This window comes from Chenopodium quinoa, unplaced genomic scaffold (genome assembly GCF_001683475.1).
Source record: "Chenopodium quinoa cultivar QQ74 unplaced genomic scaffold, ASM168347v1, whole genome shotgun sequence".
Taxonomy (NCBI): domain Eukaryota; kingdom Viridiplantae; phylum Streptophyta; class Magnoliopsida; order Caryophyllales; family Amaranthaceae; genus Chenopodium; species Chenopodium quinoa.
The window spans coordinates 2,096,699-2,118,523 of NW_018742881.1; the positions used below are offsets into that span (position 1 = coordinate 2,096,699).

The window sequence follows — 21,825 nt, forward strand, 5'->3', positions numbered from 1 at the left end:
AAAGCAATTTGTATTTGCAGGAAAAGAATTACTCCGTAGAGCAAAATGGCAAGAGTTAAAGTGAGTAAGCAAGTACACTGAATCAAAACCCAGGTGAAGTGGCTGTTTCTTGGAGATTATAACCATCATTGCTTCTATCAAAGAGAGAACACAGGGAGATTTTAGGTTTTTATGAGCAGCTTTTGGGATTTACTTCGCAGTGCCTTTTCTTTAACTGTAGGCACTAATCATTCTCGTCTCTGTGCTGAAGATATTGATGGTGAAATATATAAAAATTTGTGGTCAGTGGAAGCTTTCGGATCCTAGATTACATTTAGATGTCTATCTTGTCCCTCCCCCCCCCCCCCACCCCAGGCTGTGATCCCTATAAAACCCTATGTTTAGGAGAATTTCATGTGTAGATGCTTCTTCAAGTGAATTGCAGTTCCATCACTTCAGTTTCTCAAATAATATTCCTGTAAAGGAGGTTAGGGCCTTTAGGCCAATCGGTGTAACATGTCAAAGAAATTAGTTGCTAAGGGGCTAGTTGAGAGGTTTTAGAGAGTTTAACGATGCTGCTAAAAGTGTTTGGTCTGTTTGTATTCCTTGTTGGTTCAATTTTTGTAATATTTGATGGAAGGATTTGGAAGTTTGGTCCACTCCACGGAAACATGTATGATAAAGATATATGATATATGATTGTAGGAGTCTGGTTTGTCACTGTGGATTGGCAGACATGGATAATACGGAATTTCAGCATTGTAGAGTTTACTAATTTGTAGAAAATAGTTTTGAAAGGTACCATAGGGATCACTTATATGTAGCTACCATACTCTGTACTAGCTCTTAAGAGGACAATTATACTCTTTTTGTGATAGCTGAGTACAATGGTAACAAAAAATTATCTAAATGCGGGGCTGGTTGTGTTCCCCTGTGCTCATGTAAAACTGATAATGGGAATATGCTGCATTTACTGTTCGCAGTTTAAGACTTCATATTCTGCCATTATTTGGGCCAATATGCCGCAATTTCCTCTTTTGTACAGATCTGTGGATGACTCATATCTTGAACAAGCCTGCACCATTAAAGGCTAGGAGGAAACACCACATGTATTCCTTGCAGAGACTATTTATTATTTTGGGATTGATAGAAAATTAGAAACAACGATTTATTTTGAAGGAACATGATGGACCTTTTGAAGGTGTATTTTAGGATTTATTACTTAGAGCTGCTTGCAGGTGTACTACTGAAAGTATGAGGCAAATTATGGTCATCAGATTATATTTTCTTGTGTACAATGTTCCTTTGCTCTATAGTCTTTCTAGAAGGTAGATAGTGATCATAGCCTAATGCCAATTTATTTTACTAAGGAGAAGTTGTGGTAACTAGAAAGAGTAGAAACTCAATTGTATTAATTTTTATGGTCATACCCTGCAATTTAGCCTTCTGGTGATGAATACAAATTCTTTCAATTTTGAAGAGAAGGAAAAAACGAAAAAAGGAACTGCCAAAATATGTGAAGACACACATGCAATCCCCTTGTGATTTGGCAGTATTACATTTTCTCCTGCCTATAGTACTAGGCCAACCGTGGAGTCATGCACCCTATTGTATGGGTGTTGCTTTTGATTCACACCATTAATCAACAACATGCACAATTTTATGTGTGAATCATGTACTTCACTTGTTCTAACAATCTCTAACATGCTGACCTTTTAAGGTTTGGTCAATCTGGTTGTACACATGTTACTTGTTTTCTAGGATGTTACACAACATTTTGGACTCCTGATTGTTGATTTAGTTCTCTATGACTCCTGATAGTTGATTTAGTTCTCTATTTTATTTTCTGTAAGTATCAAAGGGATGAAATCCATACACTAGTTAACTTATTTGCTTGAAACGGAGACAATAAGGTGGAGATTTTATCATCTGATGAATTCTGAAACTACTAAAACTTGGGTAGTTCTTTTCAGACTGAAGCAATTCAATACTGATTGGCAAGAATTAGTTTGGATTTCTATTTCTACAAAATTACAATGATTCATTAGTTCTTAGTAACTCAATATTTGCTATTTATGCATAATTGTATTTATTTTCATACTTCTAAAGTTCTAATGCAATTACAGTTGTCATCTTTGAAAGGAGTAAAGTGAAAAGAAGTGAAGGATTCATGCATAATCATGGTGTTGGTTTGACTTTAAATTAGAGGCTCCTCCCCCATGATAACTAATTGATTTGTTATATGCTATATTTATTTGCAGATAAGACATGAGATCAAGTCATCAATGTTAAATATTATATGGCTTTGGTAATTCAGTATGGTCGATTAATTATGTTTCAAGGCAAAAACATGATTACATGATTACAAGTTACATTTCTTCTTGACTTATGGAGTATATGTGGGATCAGTAAATTTTTCTGTATGTGAATGACACTGTTTGTTGGGGTACAAGAGAATGATTTCCGGTATTGATTTATGCCGCCGTTTCATTCACATATATGCCTTGTTGCTGGACTCCTGCTAATTGATTCTTTTTTAGCCTTTTCTTATCGACAAGATTTTCTAGCATAAAAATAGTAAAGACTCTTATGTTTTTCACCTTTTACTTTCCATTTGTTAAGCACTATGTAGGGTTAATTATACCCTTTACGACTTAAATCTTGCAGCCCTCCTAAATGATTTAGTGTTTTTAGATTCAGATGGGTCCTTAGTTTTTTGAATTTGATTCTTGTTTTTAAAGGCGGGGGACACATAAAAGCTGCTTTTAAGTTTAACTTCTTGTGCACTTGGATAATAGTTGGAACAGATAATTGCATATTTAGGAATCCGCTAATGTGCTACCATAAAAGATAGGAAGTAAAAAAAAAATGTTTGTGAACTCTAAGCTACTGTTCTGAAACTACCAACCGATTGCCATCTTCTTCAGTCAGTTTTTATTCTGTAGCCTGTATTTATGTAAAAAAATATAAGAATAAGTTCTTCAATTAGTGTCACCAATAGGAAATGATGCTAAAGTATCACAATAATGTTTGAATGAAGTTAAAAAAGGATGTGAACAACTTTACAATATGATAAAATTTTGTATCTTATGGAATAGAACTAGATACTAAAGCTTTTTAAAAGACTACTGGGCTATGCTTAAAAAAAACTGCAAATTGGTACTCGCAGCCTCGCAGGTAGGACATATTTCACTGAGTAAAATTCCTTGTAAGCATTAAAATTATATATTCATTGATTGGACAGAGGTGTAAGAATCCTAGGATTTAACCTGTTTATGTAAAGGAGTTCTTCCTGTTTATTTCTAAGTTGGGTGTAAAATTTGGCTCAACTTGGCTAGGCATCCGCACGCCCAGACTACGTGACTTTTTTTTGTAGAAGTTAAGGATAGTCATTGCACTATTTGAGTTGCTGGTGTGGTGGGAAGACCTGCTTCTTTTGTTACCTATTAAATTCCTTTAATACCATCCTAATTATTCCTAAAGAAAACTTCTTGGCACGAGCATGCCTATTAGCAGCTTATGGTTGCAGCCCTTCATGCGCTGCCTCGACTGCTTTGTTGGCTCAGCTGACATGACTAAGTTTTCTATGCGATGTTGAGATCACATTGTAGGCCGTCCGTCAGCAGCCTCCGTCATGCCAAACACCACATGTGCCCATTTTACGTGGTGTCAACTTTGGTTGTTTCTAGATGCCATGGGGGTTGAAATGACATTTGATTGTTGTTTAGAGAACAGTGAAAACCCTGTTTCAACTTGCGTCATTGGCCACTTTAATTTGTCAAGTGTCTTATTTCTTTCAATTAGGCTAATTAGTATGAATAGCATACCTAAATAACCTCCTACTTAAAAGTGAATGGTGTGGTTAATAGAGTGATAAATGTGTGTTTGTTGGGGGTTGATTGACTATAATAGCTGTGTATATATTCATTTAATGTGACATTTTGTCTGCATTAAGGAAAAAGATGCCAAAGAATTACTACAGTGATTTGACTTGCTCAGGTATTTCATGATAAAGCTTGTTCTCAATTAGTTGAAAATAAGTTATATTAAGCTAGTAAAGTTTCTCTTCTCAAAAAAAAAAGCTAGTAAAGTTTCTAAGGGAACTGTACTGATATAGACTTAGGTTCATAATCGTGTGAATTGATCTAGGAGAGGGAATTTCTTTCTCTACGGAGGCAATTCTGATTCTAATGTCAAGACTTACTATTAGGAGAGGGAAGAACCATACTCTAGGGAGGTTCTGTTTGCTTTAGATTCTTATGTTAATGGATCGTCTTCCTAGCAGTTGAAGGAAGAGTCTCATTGTAATTGAAAATTTTAACGGCATAAACTTTATGTAACAAATTGAAGAATGTCCTCGTTTATATATCGTTTATTAATCCATCATGTTTCAAAATGTTACCCTTTCCACTTTGGTTGTTTCATAAAAATGAAGTATTTCCTGTCTAACAGACTATTTCTTTATTTCTCCTGAAACAAAAAGCAAAAATTCACTCTCTTTCTATCCCTCTCTTCCTTGATAAGTTTGCCAAAAATCAAGATTTCATTTGATTTAAAATTGTACTCAATAGTTTCAATACATTTTTCTTCTCAACCAACTTTGGACGTTCTAAATATTCCTTCATTTTATTTAATATGGACAAATATATTCATAAAGTCATTTACCTTTTTGGCCTCACTCTCTTACTACTCTATCACATTTAACTTCTTTGATAATTCTAACACTTCTGATAATCGTAGTACTTTCCTTACTACATATTCTCCTTTTGTATTCAGCTTTAACCAATCCTCTTAATTTCCGATGTCCAAAAGCAACATGAATTTTCTATTAAAGACATCCACTCGTAATTTCTTGTCTCTGGAAGCTTGATAAGCTATGAATATGTACCATCTAGAATGCAGAACCCTTCTCAAACAGCATCTGTCCCCAACAAAAAACCAAGAAATGAAATTCCCAAATGCAAGTGTCGGTAAAGTACCAAATAAAACTTATATCAACCTGAGGGAAGGGAAGATCACAGTCAAATCTATCATAAAATCAGATGAGAAGTTTCAGAGTTTTGGACTTTATAACGTTTACATATATTCCATAAATTAAGGTGGGGGTAATATTTGGAACAAGCAGCTAAGCCTTTGCTGATATTTAAAAGTGATACACGTATCAACTCCCCCCTCCCCGAAAAAAAAAAAATTTAAATAATCCCTCAAAAAATATACAAAGTAATAAGTTATCTTAAAGACTCTAGCTTCGCCGACATATTGATTCTGAGACCAGTTGCATATAAATTTTTGCGAGTTTGGAATTAAAAAAATATGATGTGAAATTACACTAGCTATTGCATGTGATCAATGTCACAAGACTATCAATTCAAAGAGATGAACACATGGTATTGGACCATAAGAGAATTTAAGAGGCTCTAAGCTTTAGAAGTTCTTAAGTTGGGCCCTTTTTCTGCTTATCTTCATATTCATTTTATCTTTCTCTTCAAAATTTTCAGGGTTTCACGTTATCTTTTTTGTCCCCTGTTTAGATCCACAACAGGGTTGACAGTTACATAAATATTGTTAATTCGTTAGAATGTTCTTTTTGTATCAAGAAACAAGCCATGTTATATTTGGCATCTAATATCGTCTCTGTGATTCATCCAACTTCCATGTTAGGAAATTTAGTTGTTACTTGTTAGGGTGATTAGCATTAAAACTTAAAACTCTAGCATTTCTGGCATTCCAATTCTCCCTTAAATTCTTTATCTCTTACGTTTTTAAGTAGAACTTCTACAAATGATGACAATGAGAGGATTTAACATCACTTTGTATCACATTGTTTCAAATTGTTCATGTGTTTTTTTTTTTTTTTTTTAGCTCACAACTAGAGAGAAATTTGAACAATCTCATATCAAATAAGAGTTAAAGGGTAAGAATTGATAATTGAGATATTTGATTTAGTGTGTTGTATCTCAAAGTTGTAAGATTTTTAAATAGTGACACTTACATTTTACAGTCTTTTGGGAGTTTATCTTGGTTGTTAGATATGTTTGTCTATTTTATAACTGTGATTTATGCTTATAACACAATAAAGAGTGGTTTTAAGGATTTTAGAGACCCATAGAAGGCATTTAGGGACAAAAAGGAAGATGATTTTCTGTTATTTGGAGTTGTGATTTACTGATATGGCCTGGATTAATGGATGTTATAATTTTCGAGTTGCATCAAGCATTTATTAAATATCAAAAAAATTTAGTTCTAAGTTTCGAACTAGTCCAAAGTTTGTAACCTCATTGTTTACCCTTTGAACGTCCCACACAAAAAGGTCCTTCATGACCATCACTATCCTAACATTAAGATTTAAGATATCTACATATGGCACACTATTTTCATTCACGACTAGAAATGAATTAGTCCATATGACACTAGGGAAGTAATAGTGCCCATGTGAAGGGTAGCTTTCTATGATGTGCCCAGGTTTTTTAATTGGTTGATTCTTTGACCATTGACGATGGACCTTACATAGGAAAATTTTAAGGCAATTTAGTATCATCACGTCGTTCATGATCTATACCGATACTGATTTAAAACGATAGGATTATTTGGATCCGCTAAGTTGGACTTGTTGGGTGTTAATTTTTTTTGTTATATTACAAAGTTAAACTTGGTATGGGGGTGCACAAGAGGGGGTTGTAGTGCAACATCAAGCAGGTTAATCACAACTGCTGACGGTCTTTTGGTTGTCTGAAACCTACGGCGAACATTGCGGACAAAATATTTAAGAGCAAAGTATTCTAAAATAAGGAGAGGAAATTGTGGGTAAATAGGTTCAAAATTATTGATACGGAGGGACCCAATTGGACCTACTTAAGTTTGATTTTGAGCACAAATGCATGTGCTATTGTCATGAAGATAATGGTACTATTGTGCAATTTAGGAGGTTATTAACTAATCAATCTTTCTCTTGATTTGGTTACGTAATGTGCAATTAAGGCGATTGTTAACTAATTAATCTTTTTCTTGATTTGGTAAATGTCTGTTGGTTGTGTTTGTATTGGTTTACTGAGTTTGATACTATAGGTCTACAGTATAGATTTGTGAAATCACATTAGCTTACTCTTCTCCCTTAGGAAGATCCGTTTTGAAAGTTTTTCTTCATGCTTGTCAATACAAATTTAGATTATTGATCTCTCTAAGTGTGTATAAATATTATAAGAACTTGATACTTCGAAAATATGTATTAAGACGAATCTTGCGAATTTGTGATATACTTGAAATACCTTATGACTTCTCCTTGTGATGCAAAACTAATAGCAACTTAAATTATTTGTTGGTACAAACCAAATTTGTAGATTCAATTGCTTGCCAAAATGCTACATGTTATGTAGAACACGATACATAGAGTGACAATCATGAATTGAAACTTCTATAAACATAGAAACATGTTGAGGTTAGCTTAGTAGTTAGAATTCAATCTTCCTAAAAAAGTTCATAGGATCAATTTGCAGAATCCTTAAGAGGCAGCCATCAAGATTCAAGCATATAAATTTGGTAACTCAATAGAATCACATGAAATGTTAATAAAACATGCATATGTGAAATGATCTCTATATGGCTAGGAAAATTCTCTTCACTTATCTGATTTTATCTAAATTCAACCATTTTTAGAAGCATTCTGTGATTGTGGTAACAGATTTCAGGCTCTCACATATCTGAAGAAGGTATCAGAAAACAACTCTAAAATTATTGAAATAAGCTTTGGAAATCTAAATTGGGCCCTAAAATCTATGCTTCTTTACTGAGTGCTTGGTAAGTGCATTCTTTTTACATGGGACCTTATATTTTCCCCAGTTGATTAATTTGTTAATCTGGGGTATACAGGATTTTGGTTCTTCAGTGCAAATTATTAGACATAATGTACTGATTTATTCATTGTCAAAGATAACAACTAGGGCCCTTTGATTCAGCTAATTAATTTCATAACTTATCTACAAATTCGGTTGTATGATCTTGCCATGTGATACCTACCTTTCTTCTTAAGTACTCATTAATGTGTGATTTTTGTTCATGTTTTGTTGTTTAATTGAATTAACACCATATCTAATGTACTCGAGTCTGTATTATTCCCTAACTGGAAAATTAACAGATTGAGGGAGAAACGTCGATACACTCGAATAATTCAGTAGTGCCCTTAATTCAAGTCTAAGTACAGCTTACTAATTAAGGGTATTATTCATATTAATGACATTTCACCCCTGTTTGTCTAACTAGTTTAGCAAATACACTTTTCCTAATGGAGTCCTAGTAAATTATGAGCATTTGAAGTATCTCCAATAGTGAGGTAGTTATTAAAATTATTGGGGAAGATAATCTTAAAAGATTAAGCACTAATCTGGAATTTTATAAGTTTCTTTTGTACTTTTGGCTCTGTAGTGCCCTGTTTCTTGTTGAAGTCTTTTCCTGATTGAACATAAATGAGACATCCATTTTCCTCCATAATTCCTTTTTTTTTGTGTGTGGGAGATTTTTTTCCGGACTCCGGAAGTTATGTTGTTATCTATGACCCTTTTTTGTTCATTTTATTTCCACTTATTTTAGAATAGATTGTTTAAGATTCATGTTAGAATTAGAAGTCAAATAGATAAGTTCAATTCAAGACAAATAAGGGTTACTAATTTCAATTTAAAACTAAAATAATTTAAATGAAATTTATATAAGTTCTTATTAGTGATGGGTGAGTGAACGTAATATAAGTTATCTATAAATTAGTATACCGGGTGATATGATTTAGCTTGCAACCAAAAAGAAAAGACAACTACTTGTAAATAATTTGGTTTGATAAAAATGAAAAAGGAACTTTTAAAACCTAAATTATTAAGATTAGAGATCAATATGAACTTTAGTCTCATGAGTAATGAGAAGACTGCTTCCTGCTTGGCATTTTCTTGCATGACAATCTGAACTGTCTGTCCTAATTTCCTTACTTGATTTTAGCTATGATGGTGCCAAAATTTCTTTGAGCTCACTCAAAGAAAGCTAGTTGCAAATGTTCAAGTAGTATCAGCTTCCTATTTTCCATATTTGACAAACTTTTCTTTATTTTTTTAGTTTTTCTTTTCAAGGCAGGCTAATTTGCCATTATAAATGATCCAATTACAAGGTGAGTCAATTATGGAAGCTCATATATATCATTTGACTAATTTTTGTTTGATAATTATTATTACTATTATTATTTATTTTTATTTTTTTAACAAGAGCAATTTTCACTATATCATTTCAAATTTAATTGTCACATTAGAGTATGTTTTCACTGGTTTTTTTGACTTTTTTTTTTTTTGTAGGACAAATTACAGATCAATCTCTTAAACCTCGCCGTTGGTAGGAGTCCCTTGCATGCATTTTCCCAAATCCTTTTGTTAGTGCCCTGCCTTTTCTTTTACGTAATTTCAAGTTACAGATTTGGTAAAAGCATGCAAGTCCATTTTGTTTATGTTTGTTCTCTTTTAGTATAGCATTGTTATAGTTATTTCAATATAATGACCTTTTACCTTGAAATTGAGGGACCAATTTTTATAGAAATCTTGTTAAATGTAGGTAAAAACTAGATAGAAAATGCATCATTTTCAGCTAATAAGTACGCCTAACAGACATTAGACATCATCAACTGCAAATTTGCTATTATTTGTGTTAAAACCCACAACCTCCCATGTTTATTGTTTAGGCCCATACTAGACCATGCAATACTTTTAATTATTCTATAGTGTTTGCTAATAATATTGGTACCACATGCGTGATTATCTTTGACAAAAAATATATTAGAAAGAAAACTATGAAAAGTAGATGAGAAAGGCCAATGAAAATGTTTTTGAAATTGTGTATGATTTTGTTTATTTATTTTTCTAAGAAACCTGTTTGGTATCTTAAATGATCAATTAGCTGTTTTCTAAAAAAGATTATCAATTAGCTGATATTAAAGATAGCTGAAAGGTAGATAAGATAAAGTGTATCAAATCAGGATTTCTCACAAGTCAACATGATTCCAGTTCGATTTAGTATTTTTGTAACACTTTGGGAGTGAGGCAAGACTTCCTCAGCTTATTAAGATAGAACGAGCAGAAGGATAAAGGATCCTCTCTCCCAAAGGACTAGTGGAAATTGAATCCCTATCTCAGAGATTGGAAGATGCTCTATGTTCAGCTAAACTACTAATCTTAGCTTGTTTTTGAAACGGTATGAATGTGTATGTATGTAGGGTGTTTTTTTCACTAACGACCAAAAACTACCAGTAGGGTATCCCGTAAAACCAGTAATCACGAAGCACAGTGAGGGACCCACTTAATACCCTAATTAAAAAGGTAGGTCCCACTTAATTTATAGTTTAATCACGCCATTTAACCCGGCTTTTTACCTCTTTATAATCTGCCCCTCCCACCCATTTTTATCATCCAAAAATTAACAGACACACACTTCAAACTTCTTCCCTCCCTTTCTCTCTCTTCCCCCACACAAATTGCACAAAATTGAGATTGAGAGAGAAAGTGAAGCTCTAAAATGGCAAGATATGCAATGCCATTTTTCCTCTTCTTTGCTTTGTTAGCTCCTACCTTTGTTCTTTCTTCACCAGCTGTTGTCCCTGACCCTGAACTTGTTGTACATGAAGTACATAGGTAGGTGCATTCTAATGGCTCCACTTCTTCTAAATGATTTCTTGCATTGTTTAATTAATTCGAGCTCCAAGAGTTTGGGGAATTTTTAAACAATGGGTCCGTGTTTTTTGTCAGATTAGTTTACAATCTACTACATTTGTCCAAAATTAATTGTCACATTGCTACATAACAACTTTTTTTAGGAAGAAGTAACAAAATGTGTCACATTATAGTATGCCGTGCCTCCCAGGTCATTTTTAGAGAATTGAGTCATGGAATTTGAGGCTTTTGTGTTGAGTCCTTATTAAATACAACATTTTATTTGGACTCTAAGGTGGTTGAGCAATTGAGCTTTTGCTTTTAGTTTGTTTTTATATAACTAATAATGTGTTACATATTCTCCCCTGTTTATGCAGGAGTATCAATGAGTCCATTGCTAGGAGAAACTTGGGCTACCTCTCATGTGGAACAGGCAACCCCATTGATGATTGCTGGAGATGTGATCCAAACTGGCATGAGAACCGCCAAAGGCTAGCTGATTGCGCAATTGGGTTTGGAAAGAATGCCATTGGAGGCAAAAACGGGCGCATTTACGTGGTCACCGACTCGGGTGATGATGACCCTGTTAACCCCAAACCAGGCACCCTTAGGTACGCTGTGGTCCAAGATGAACCATTATGGATCATATTCCAAAGAGACATGGTAATCAGATTAAAAGAAGAGTTGATCATGAATTCCTTCAAGACTATTGATGGCAGAGGAGCTAGTGTTCACATTGCTGGTGGACCTTGCATTACCATACAATATGTTACCAACATCATCATTCATGGCATCAACATACATGATTGTAAGCAAGGTGGCAATGCTATGGTGCGGAGTAACCCTCATCATTATGGATGGAGGACGATTTCGGATGGCGACGGGGTGTCTCTCTTTGGTGCTAGCCATGTTTGGGTTGATCATTGTTCATTGTCTAATTGTATGGATGGATTGGTTGATGCTATCATGGGTTCTACTGCCATCACCATTTCTAACAATTACATGACTCACCATGATAAGGTTATGCTGTTAGGACATAGTGATTCTTACACTGCTGATAAGAATATGCAAGCCACCATTGCTTTTAACCATTTTGGTGAAGGTCTTGTTCAGAGGATGCCAAGGTAATTTCTAAAATATTTATCACTCCGTGATTTTTGCTAATTAATGCTTGTTTATATTATCAATATCATCATACTTTTAAAGACCAAGATTTGGTTCATTTTATGCAATAATTGTTGGTAATACTATATTAATAATGCTTGAACAGGGGATTTATTGTATAAAATGTTAAATGTAGACTTTATTTTTTTTTGTAATATTTTTAAAAAAAATCATCTAGTTGAAACACATCTTCTTTTCTAATATTTGGAATATAAATAATTTTCTTTTCTAAAAATGTGGAAACTTCTCAATTTTCGAAATTTGTTAAGATCAATTTCTTTTTAGCCATTTCCAATGAGATATAAAAAATAAAAAATAAATAAAAAAAATAAAAAAAATAAAAAGCTGCAAATACTGAAAAAATGAAAAAGATAGAACTGTTTTAACTAAATTAGTGAAGTGTTCGTACTTTGATAGAGGTCAGGTGAGTCTTGACTATTGAGTATTGTGACATACATAAAAATAAGTGTGATTTCTGGTTTAATTTTTTGCTCTTTTAAACTTTCCTATGCTGTATCAAAATGTAACGCTAGTAATGTCAAAAAGTGGGGCTGATTTTGATTCCACAACAATTGCAGATGTAGACATGGATACTTCCATGTGGTAAACAATGACTACACCCATTGGGAAATGTATGCCATAGGTGGGAGTGCTAATCCTACCATCAATAGTCAAGGCAACAGATTTTTAGCTCCTGATAGAAGATTCAGCAAAGAGGTAACGTTTTCGTAACATTTTCGTACCCACATTTTGTTATCTAAAAATCGATAAAAGTCCTGTGGGTGTTAGAGTATGCCCCATGAGATGCATTTTCACGGTATTATATTAGGCAGTCGGCCTCTTGTGTGAGATATTCATATAGATTCATGTTAGACGTGTTACACGTTTTATATTGTTAAAAGTGACTAAATGAACGTATCATATTTTTTTAGGTGACTAAACACGAGGATGCCCCAGAGAGTGAATGGAAGAACTGGAATTGGAGGTCAGAAGGTGACCTTATGCTTAATGGTGCATTTTTTACGCCGTCGGGTGCTGGTGCTTCAGCAAGCTATGCAAGGGCCTCAAGTTTGGGAGCTAGGCCATCAACCCTTGTTGGCTCAATTACTTCTAATGCTGGTGCACTTAGCTGCAGGAAAGGTTCTCGCTGCTGATCTATAATAACAGCTTTAATTAACAGCAGCAAATTATCTTAACTCAATCGGGTTCAAGATTAATTATTCATAGGAAAATTCTTAATGAAGAGAGAGGGATTAATTATAATCTAAGGGAAAAACCATTAAAAAAATCCACAGTTTTTCCTGGAATTCCCCTTTTTTTTTTTTTTACTTTTGACTTTTTATCTTTGTCTCCTCTCTTCTTTTTATTTTTGTTGTTTTCTTTTGACTGCATTGTTATCAGTTTGATTGTTATTTCTTTTTTTTCACCCTTTTTTTTTTGTAATTGGGTTGACCCAAGAAAATTACAACCTCGGCCTGTTACTCTAAACCAATCATTTGAATTGTAAGGTTAGAGTTACAAGTGCAGATGTGTTGATATATAAATTAATGATACTACACTCTTTTTTAGTTACTTCTTTATTCTTCCTCTCTTGCTATCCATGTTGTGTTATTTGTCCTCGAAAGATGCAAAAATAACGATATGAAAGACGAGTGTGGTGTTATTTTACATAGATACATGGCCTGGATTAGCAATTTTAATGGTTCTTATGATTGTGAGGTACAAATTTTTGTACAATCCAAGAGTTATGTATAATTAACTATTGAGCATTTGAGCTTTTGTGCTACATTGGTCGGCAAATTAAGCTATTTAAAGCTTGGAGTATGGAGTCCACTTCTTAAGTTTCTTGCAGGCAAAAAGGAGGGAAATGAGAAGGACAGATAACCAATAACCAACACTAACATGTGCCCTCAATTAGAGAATGTAAGAATGCAAATAGTGTTACCTTTATACAATAATTATATATGGTCACTTTTACACCCACCTATGGAATATACTTTTTAATGTCTATCAATGATCACAAATCAAATTGAGGTAATGTGGCAAGATTTGAGTTGAAGAGTTGATATCCTTACTTTTTACTATTCCTTATGTGTGATAGCATTTTGTAAGTTGGATCTCAAATTCTCAACTTTAAGTTTCTTCTCCTCTTGCATCTTCTCACTATATACAAAAGGGATAAGGCTTGATCTAGTGATGGTAGAGTTTAATTTCATAAGTTAAAGGTATATCAAATTTTACGAGTCTAACATGCAAATTTGATACTCCTCTATGTAATTCAAGACAATGATGTAGATAGGATATTATTTCAAATTTTAAGTATAATTTCCAATAATATTATAAAAAAAATATATTAATGGGTAAATAAATAAAATATGGCACTCCACGTATGCCACGGTGGAGGAGGTAAGACCTTAAAATAAAGGCATTAATTGAAAGTAACCAAGAGTGGCAAAATTAGGTTAGTAATATGATGATGACAAAAGGGAGGAGACGTAGCACATGCTTCCTGGCCTATCTTCTTTTGATGTAACTGTTTTTTCCAACTAACATACCCTCCACCTCTTTTCCATTATTTTGACCATTCCCTTCTTTCCCATGATATTGACCATCCACTAATCCACTTCAACTTTCAAAATATTAGCCAGCTCCCTAATTTTCTATCCTCCTTGTAAATTAGGTGCCTGTTTATATTTACTAAAGTGAACTGAGCTGAATTGAACTGATTGGAGCTGAACTAAACTGAATAGAGCTAAAATGAATATTTTATGTGAAAACGAAATTAAGAGCTAAACTGATTGGAGCTGAACTGAACTAAAATGAAATTAAGCTAAATTGGACAGGCACTGAGTAAAAATATAATGGAGTAGTTAATAATAAATGTCTACAAGAATTAAGTTCTATGTGTCCTTGACGCTTTGCAAAACAAATACTTGGTATGTATTAATATTGACTTGATTTAACTTAACTTTTATTCTCAGTTTAGCCCGATTTAACTGGAATCGATATTATTAGGGCCTGGACTAATTTGAAATTGCACAAAACTAACTCAGATGGGTTTGGCAACAAAATAAATTTGTTTCAACTAAACTACTTTCAACCTGAATCGCCAATCCGAACTGACGATTTTAATTTGGATTATCTTACATTTTATTTACTCCTTCATTCTTGAATAATTGACACAAAATAACCAATTATTATCATGCAAAAAGGTTATTAGATATGAATTAATGTAAAATTTCATAATATTAACTTTTTTTACTACATAATTTTCACTAATACTCCGTATGTATGAATAATTTCAATCAAATTCAGGTATGGGCATGTATTTTATTTTTAATTGTATTAATTATTCAAAAACGGGAAATATAAAATATTATGTACACAGCCTGTGACCCTACAATTACAATTTTACATGCAATCAAATGGCTACACATTATACATTTACACATATACTCCATTACTTGGTACAAAATTTATCCTAAAAGACTATGTACGAACTACAAACTGTATCAAGGTTTGAATTTTGGTCCAATCGAGCAAAACATGGGGACATGCGCACTTACATCGAAGAAAATCACATGTTTAAGAGCAACCTAGTCATTGTGTCAAACTTACCAATTTTACCCGTAATTCATGGAATCACAAGTTTTGGACCCTTCTTTTTTTTTTCATCTCATCATCACATCATCATCATCATGTTATATTGTTATTTATTCACGTAAGGCCCAAGCATTTCTTTTACGGAGTATTTTCACAGTCAAAACTTAACTTTGTTTTTACTTTTTGAATCTATGAGATTAATGAGAAGTCATTAGGGTTTTCATATGACCAATAGCCTTTTGGCACTTACAATCATCCCTTAAGAGATCTAAATTCTCAATACAAGAATTAATCACCCTTAAACTAATGGCATCGCTTCTGAAGTGCTCCTGAATAATTTTTGATTTCTTTGCATCGTTCTTGACGGAGCTCCATTGATATATAGTCGCAAAAGTGATGATAAAACTTGATTGGTCATCAAGATCTGCAAATTTGCAAGACGAATCTTCTAAATCTGCACCCCTATAGCAACAGACCCGCAATTCCACAAATTAACGAGACGAATCTTCCAAATTTGTATCCCTGCACACACTAAAAACAAACAAACAACAATACTAAACCCTACATGGAGGGACTGACTATTATCACCATACTGATGGTGATCTTTATTAGCTATAAACATTAGGTTAAAGAAGAATTTGGGGCTTACCATCGATTTTAGCCCCTAGGTTTTAATGTGGGGGCTAGGTTGTTTGAAGAGAGAGAACAGAGAAAATTTTAGGGTTCTTACCTAATAGTCTACTACCAGTAGCTTCTAGAGATTACTATTATAATCTCTGATTTTAGCACATTCTAATTGCATGTTTTAATATATAGTGACATTATTATAAGTATTATTTAGGAGGTATAATTTCAAAATGTTGATATATAACACATTTAGCTACTTACATTTCGTTCTGATAAAAAATGACGGTTTACATAACATTTGGTTCATAAAAGAAGACAGTGTATAATCCCTACCAATAACCAATTGAGCCAATATATATTAATGCTCCCCTAAACTAGTAATCTCTGAAAAATTCCAATTGGATTATGCATTTTTGCGTACCTACCCGTTATAAATGACGGGGCATAATCCTTAAAAATGACCACCTTACTTGAATCGAGCTAGTATGTACAAGAATTAAACTAATTAATGTAAAAATCTTTGATCCAATAATATGCTTTGCCTTTCTACGATCCTACCTAGAAAATTTATAAATAAGTCATAAGACTCATAAGTCATAACTAAGTCATTATTCTTTTGAGCTTCTGAACAAAGCAAAACAGATTAACTTCAGCAGAGTTGATTTCAGCAAAGCAGATGTCAACAAATTATTAAAGCACAGTAGAACTGAGTAGATTTTAGCAGAGCATAGCAGACCACAGCAACTTAAAAGAACATTGCCTAAATTGACGGAATGATTTGGCAAACGACAATACAAAAATACCATAAAAGATAAAGCCTAATTCAATTAGCCTGATGGACCGGTCGCTTTAGGCGGAAATGGATGTCTTTTTAGTCCGCAAATGTCAGCCCATCTCTCGATTTACCATATAATTTATATTGGTTCATTTATTGTGTCAATCATATAACTAATATATAAAGATAAACTTAACCCTTAGTGATATTGCTTCTCAACCGATCCCTGAGGAAATGTTGGGTGCGATAGTACAAGAGATGTGGGAGGAAGGATGCGGTTGGAAATGGACTGTTTTTGCTCCGTACCTTAACCAAGATGTTCTCAAATTGATCAGAAACCATGAGGTTAGACAAGACCCGAATATTGGTGATTTAATCTATTGGAAAGGAAATTCCAAAGGTAAATTTTCAATTAAGTCTGCCATGAGTATAATGCGACATGAGACCGATGTTTTTGATGAGGAATGTTGGGATTTGGTATGGCATGCTCCGGTACAACAGAGAATCCATGCCTTCTTATGGTTGGCCTGTCATGACAGAGTGATGGGGAACTTGAATAGATACAAGCATAATTTGGAAGAGAATCCAAAGTGCTATATTTGTGATCACCCTGAGGAGTGTACGATGCACATCCTTCGTGATTGCCCAATAGCCAAGATTTTATGGAAAAAATTGCTCAATCCCACCCAACAATTTCAGTTCTTTCGTGGTACATTGAAAGATTGGATTACAAAAAATATGAAAAATTCCTTCGTTGGGGAAATTGATGATTGGGATATGAAGTTTGGTATCACTGTTTGGTGGCTATGGAGGTGGAAGAATAGCTATGTTTTTTATAGGAAGGAAGACCTCCCTCTTGATATTAATGCATTATTGCACATAAGATTTGATGAAACTCGTCGCAGCAATATGAAGCAAATCCTGGGTGACAATTTGAGTACAGCTCAAAACCAACAAAGTGACATATCATGGCGTTCTCCTTCTATGGGATGGTATGTTCTCAACTGTGATGGGGCTGCTAAGGGGAGTCCTGGTCCTGCAGGCGGGGTGGAATAATTAGAGATAACGAGGGTCGGTTCATTTCGGCTTTTGCTGCTAATTTCGGGCATTGTAATGCTTTTCGTGCTGAGATTCTAGCACTTGCTAGGGGTCTGGATCTTGCTAAAAACCTCCAGATTTCTCATCTAGAAATTCAACTAGACAACTTAGCTTGTGTTCATCTCATGCGCAATGGAGAAGCAGGTAGTGGTGCGAATATTCATGATATAAATCACTGCCTTTCGAAGCTAAGGGATGCTAATTGGGAAGTCAAGGTTACTCAAATTTATAGAGAAGGGAATCGCGCGGCGGATTGGTTGGCCAACCGCGGTGTCTTGTTAGACACAGATTTAGTCATTTTTAATTATATTCCGTTTGGTCTTGGTAGTATTATAAGCGAGGATGCTAGGGGAATATCTTTCCCTCGCTTAGTTCCTCCATAGGGGCGTTTTTTAGGTTTTAGCTGTTATTTTGCTTTTTTGTTCTTTCGTTTCTGTTTCTTTCTTGGACTTGTTCCTCTTCTGGATATATATATATAAACTTTTAGCCAGGTCACGAGGCATTGATACTTGACATTTTAACTTTTCGCCAAGTGTCGTGCCACGTTGGATAGATTTAAATAGACGATTAAAAAGTTAATTTAAAATTCTATTTGGATATAATTTTAGGATAAAATTGTTAGTTTAGAGTTTTATTTTCAATAAAATACCAATATTTCAGAGGTACAAATTGAATTATAATTTTGTTAAAAATTTTCGATTAAATATAGCAAATCGTCATAAAAGCACATCAATTCTTAACTAATTTTGTATCAATGATAAATTAAAATTTTGACATATAGATTAAAATTTTATCTTCAAGAAACAACCTGCGCATCGCACGGGGCACAAAACTAGTTATAGAATCATCCAATTGTCAACAATAATGCATGTCTTGCTTAATTTACTACAGACCTATTAATTAATATACATGCAACAAATATTTCACCATGTCCTGCCCTGCTATTAACTTAACTCGATTAATTCCATATAGCTCGTAACTTTGCTATTACCCATAGCTTTTTAAGCTGTCATCACAGGTGCAAGTTTCGGTACCAGTATAAATTAAATAGCTCAGATTTGTGTAATAAATAAATAGATCGTGTCTTTATACAACAAGAACCAGAGTCTCTGTATCCCTCTACCTCGACTCTACTGCATTGTAGGATTTCCAACTTAGCAGTAAACTTGAAGACAGATTGCTACTGTTGCAGATCCATTACCATATTTCATATGGAAGGGTCTAGCAAATTTCTTTTTTAGTTAATGTAGTGTAACTTTTATACATGAATTTATTATTTTCTTATAGATTGTATAATAATTTCTTACAGGAATTATCCATTTCGAGATTTTTTTTTAGTTAATGTAGTGTAACTTGTATTTCTTTCTTAATGCAATACTTTTCGATACGAATTTCGCTTAATTTATCTTCGTTTTCATGGATTTTATGGAATTTTTCTTTTTTAATAAATAAATTAAAATTGTCTGTGAGAATCATATGATGATGTTCAAGTTATCTTGATATTCTAGTTTAAAAATTTATTTCAGGAATTGATTGATTAAAAAGTTTAAAATTAGATATTGTCAACACAAACCATTTCTGACTGGAGTTGAGACAATTGCTGACATCATATATGTTGGTGAGTCTATAATTCCAACTGATTTGCTGAGAGCTATAATTGATAAGCTAGAAATTCTAATGAACAAATCAGGTTCTTATTAAACTCTTTTTTTTTTAAAACATACAATAAAATATATTAGTCTCATATGTATTAACGTAATTATAACTTGATTTTCTGTTTGATTTCTATGTGTAAAATAATAATATGTCAAGAATATTAAGCTAATATCACAGCTTAACTTAATTCTATCTTTTGCCAACTAATAAAATACTATCATGTTAAGATGTCTTTATGATTTCTATATTATGTTTTGAGGGTCTTATAATGATGATGATTGTTGTGTCAAGATATATATAAAGTTTTACGTAATTTGTTAATATACGAATAATTTATACATAATTTATTAATTTGTCTAATTCCTCTTATATGTTGCTTGATTATTTATGATATTATTGTTACTGTTTGATTTGTTTGATTACGCCCTTTTTCAGGTTTAAAGTATATTTGTATTTTAAATCACGCCTAAAGATAACTAATAATTTGATTTAGGCTAATATGATTATAATTCAAGTGATTACTAATAATAGATTTATTTGCATTTTGCCATAAAATATAGTTACTCCCATGATTCAATTATGTAACTATATGAGTAATGATTAGCTTGCTGAGGTTCAAATAATTTGCATTTTGCCATAAAATAAATAATGTAACCAATAATACTCTGATGCACAAGTGATCTCATTGATCTTTCACCTTGCATGCACTATTATTATAGATATATAGCCAAAAAAGAAAGGGAGATACTTTTTGGTAACACTATACTTTTTTATTTTCTCAGTGGTAAATTGTAAAAATTCTTATTATTATTGGTAACCTGAATTTTTTATACTAAGCTAATTATAACATTAATAATAAATTGTAATTAAAATATTTAACTAGTTAGTTTATTTTTATTTTATTCTTTCACATTTAAAAAAAATAATTTTTTTTTTTTAAAAAGTCATTTCCACCAACTTAAAAATACCACATCCCTAACCCTCCCCCACCACCAGCCCAGCCCGACCACCCTAACCCCCGGCACCGGCCACAACTAGATTGGCAGAAACCCCTTTCCTTGCACCGGCGGACACCCCCAACCTCCCCCAACCCTGCTAGTGACACCCAACCTCCACTACTAGAAAACAGCTTAATTCCGGCGGAAAAATTCCGTCGGAAACATCCTGTTTTCCGTCGGAAATTGTGTTTCCGACGGAATTTCGTCGAAAAGTTTCGTCGGAATAGTGTTCGTAGGAAAATCGACCATTCCAACAGATTTCATGCGCCGGATGAGGTTTTCTGGTCTGGAATATATTTCCTTTGATTTGTTTGGTTAACACAATGTAATTCTCATATATTATAAGAACATTTCCCAATTTTAGAGGGTGAGAATGTGATTTCATCCCACCTTTTCCAAACTTAGATGGTAAGAATGTAATTTTATGCAAAAATAAACATGGAAAATTTGATTGACCAAGGTACAATGGAGTAATTAAATTTCTATGTTTTGTGGGAAATTCTGTTTCCCGAGTAATTTCAACTTCCCACGTAAGTGTTAACTAAACAACTACTCGTAAAAAAAAAAAAAAAAAAAAAAAAAACTCATAAATTCATTTGCCATGAATTTGTATTTCTCCATTACAAGAGTACAACCAAACAAGGCCTAAATATGTAATCTATTTGTATCCTTTGTAAAAAAAAAAAAAAAAAAAAAAAAAAAATTAGCCTGATGGACCGGGCGCTTTAGGCGGAATTGGATGTCTTTTTTGTCGGCAAATGTCAGCCCATCTGTTGGACATAGAACTGATACACAACCCATTATATATTCTTTATATATCCAGGTTGTATAGGCTCATTAGTGATACACAATCCATAAGATCTTCTTTATCCAGGTTCTGTTGGCCCATTAGTGAAGTGCAACATCATATACAAAAATGGGTTTTGTCTGAAGCTTAAATCAAGTAGTTGACTACTTGACTGAAGCCCAAGACTAGACGAAGAGTTCATCAAATGTTTCATGTCAAATTGTCAATGACTCAAAGCGGGTGGCAAATAAATCGCTTGGTTAAAGTATATTCGATTTAGGTCATATTCTAATGAATGGTCATTTAAGTTTGGGTTGGTTCAAATGGGGTTGAGTCTAGTAGTCATTTTTTCAGCGTAATTATGCTGAAATTTTAATTATTAATCAATTTTGATCATGTATTACTTTGTGATTATGAGATCTCATGAGATGACAAGTCCATTAATAAGTGATATTGTTGTTCCCACAT

General features: G+C 33.4%; 1 protein-coding gene across 1 annotated transcript; it reads left to right on the forward strand.

Moving 5' to 3' along the window:
• Positions 1 to 10,399: 10,399 nt before the first annotated feature.
• LOC110726839 (probable pectate lyase 18) lies at positions 10,400 to 13,385 on the forward strand. The gene is made up of 4 exons (XM_021906367.1): positions 10,400 to 10,631; positions 11,027 to 11,773; positions 12,392 to 12,530; positions 12,746 to 13,385. The coding sequence occupies exons 1-4, from the start codon at positions 10,516 to 10,518 to the stop codon at positions 12,965 to 12,967; spliced, it is 1,224 nt and encodes a 407-aa protein (XP_021762059.1). The 5' UTR covers positions 10,400 to 10,515; the 3' UTR covers positions 12,968 to 13,385.
• The last annotated feature ends 8,440 nt before the right edge of the window (positions 13,386 to 21,825 follow it).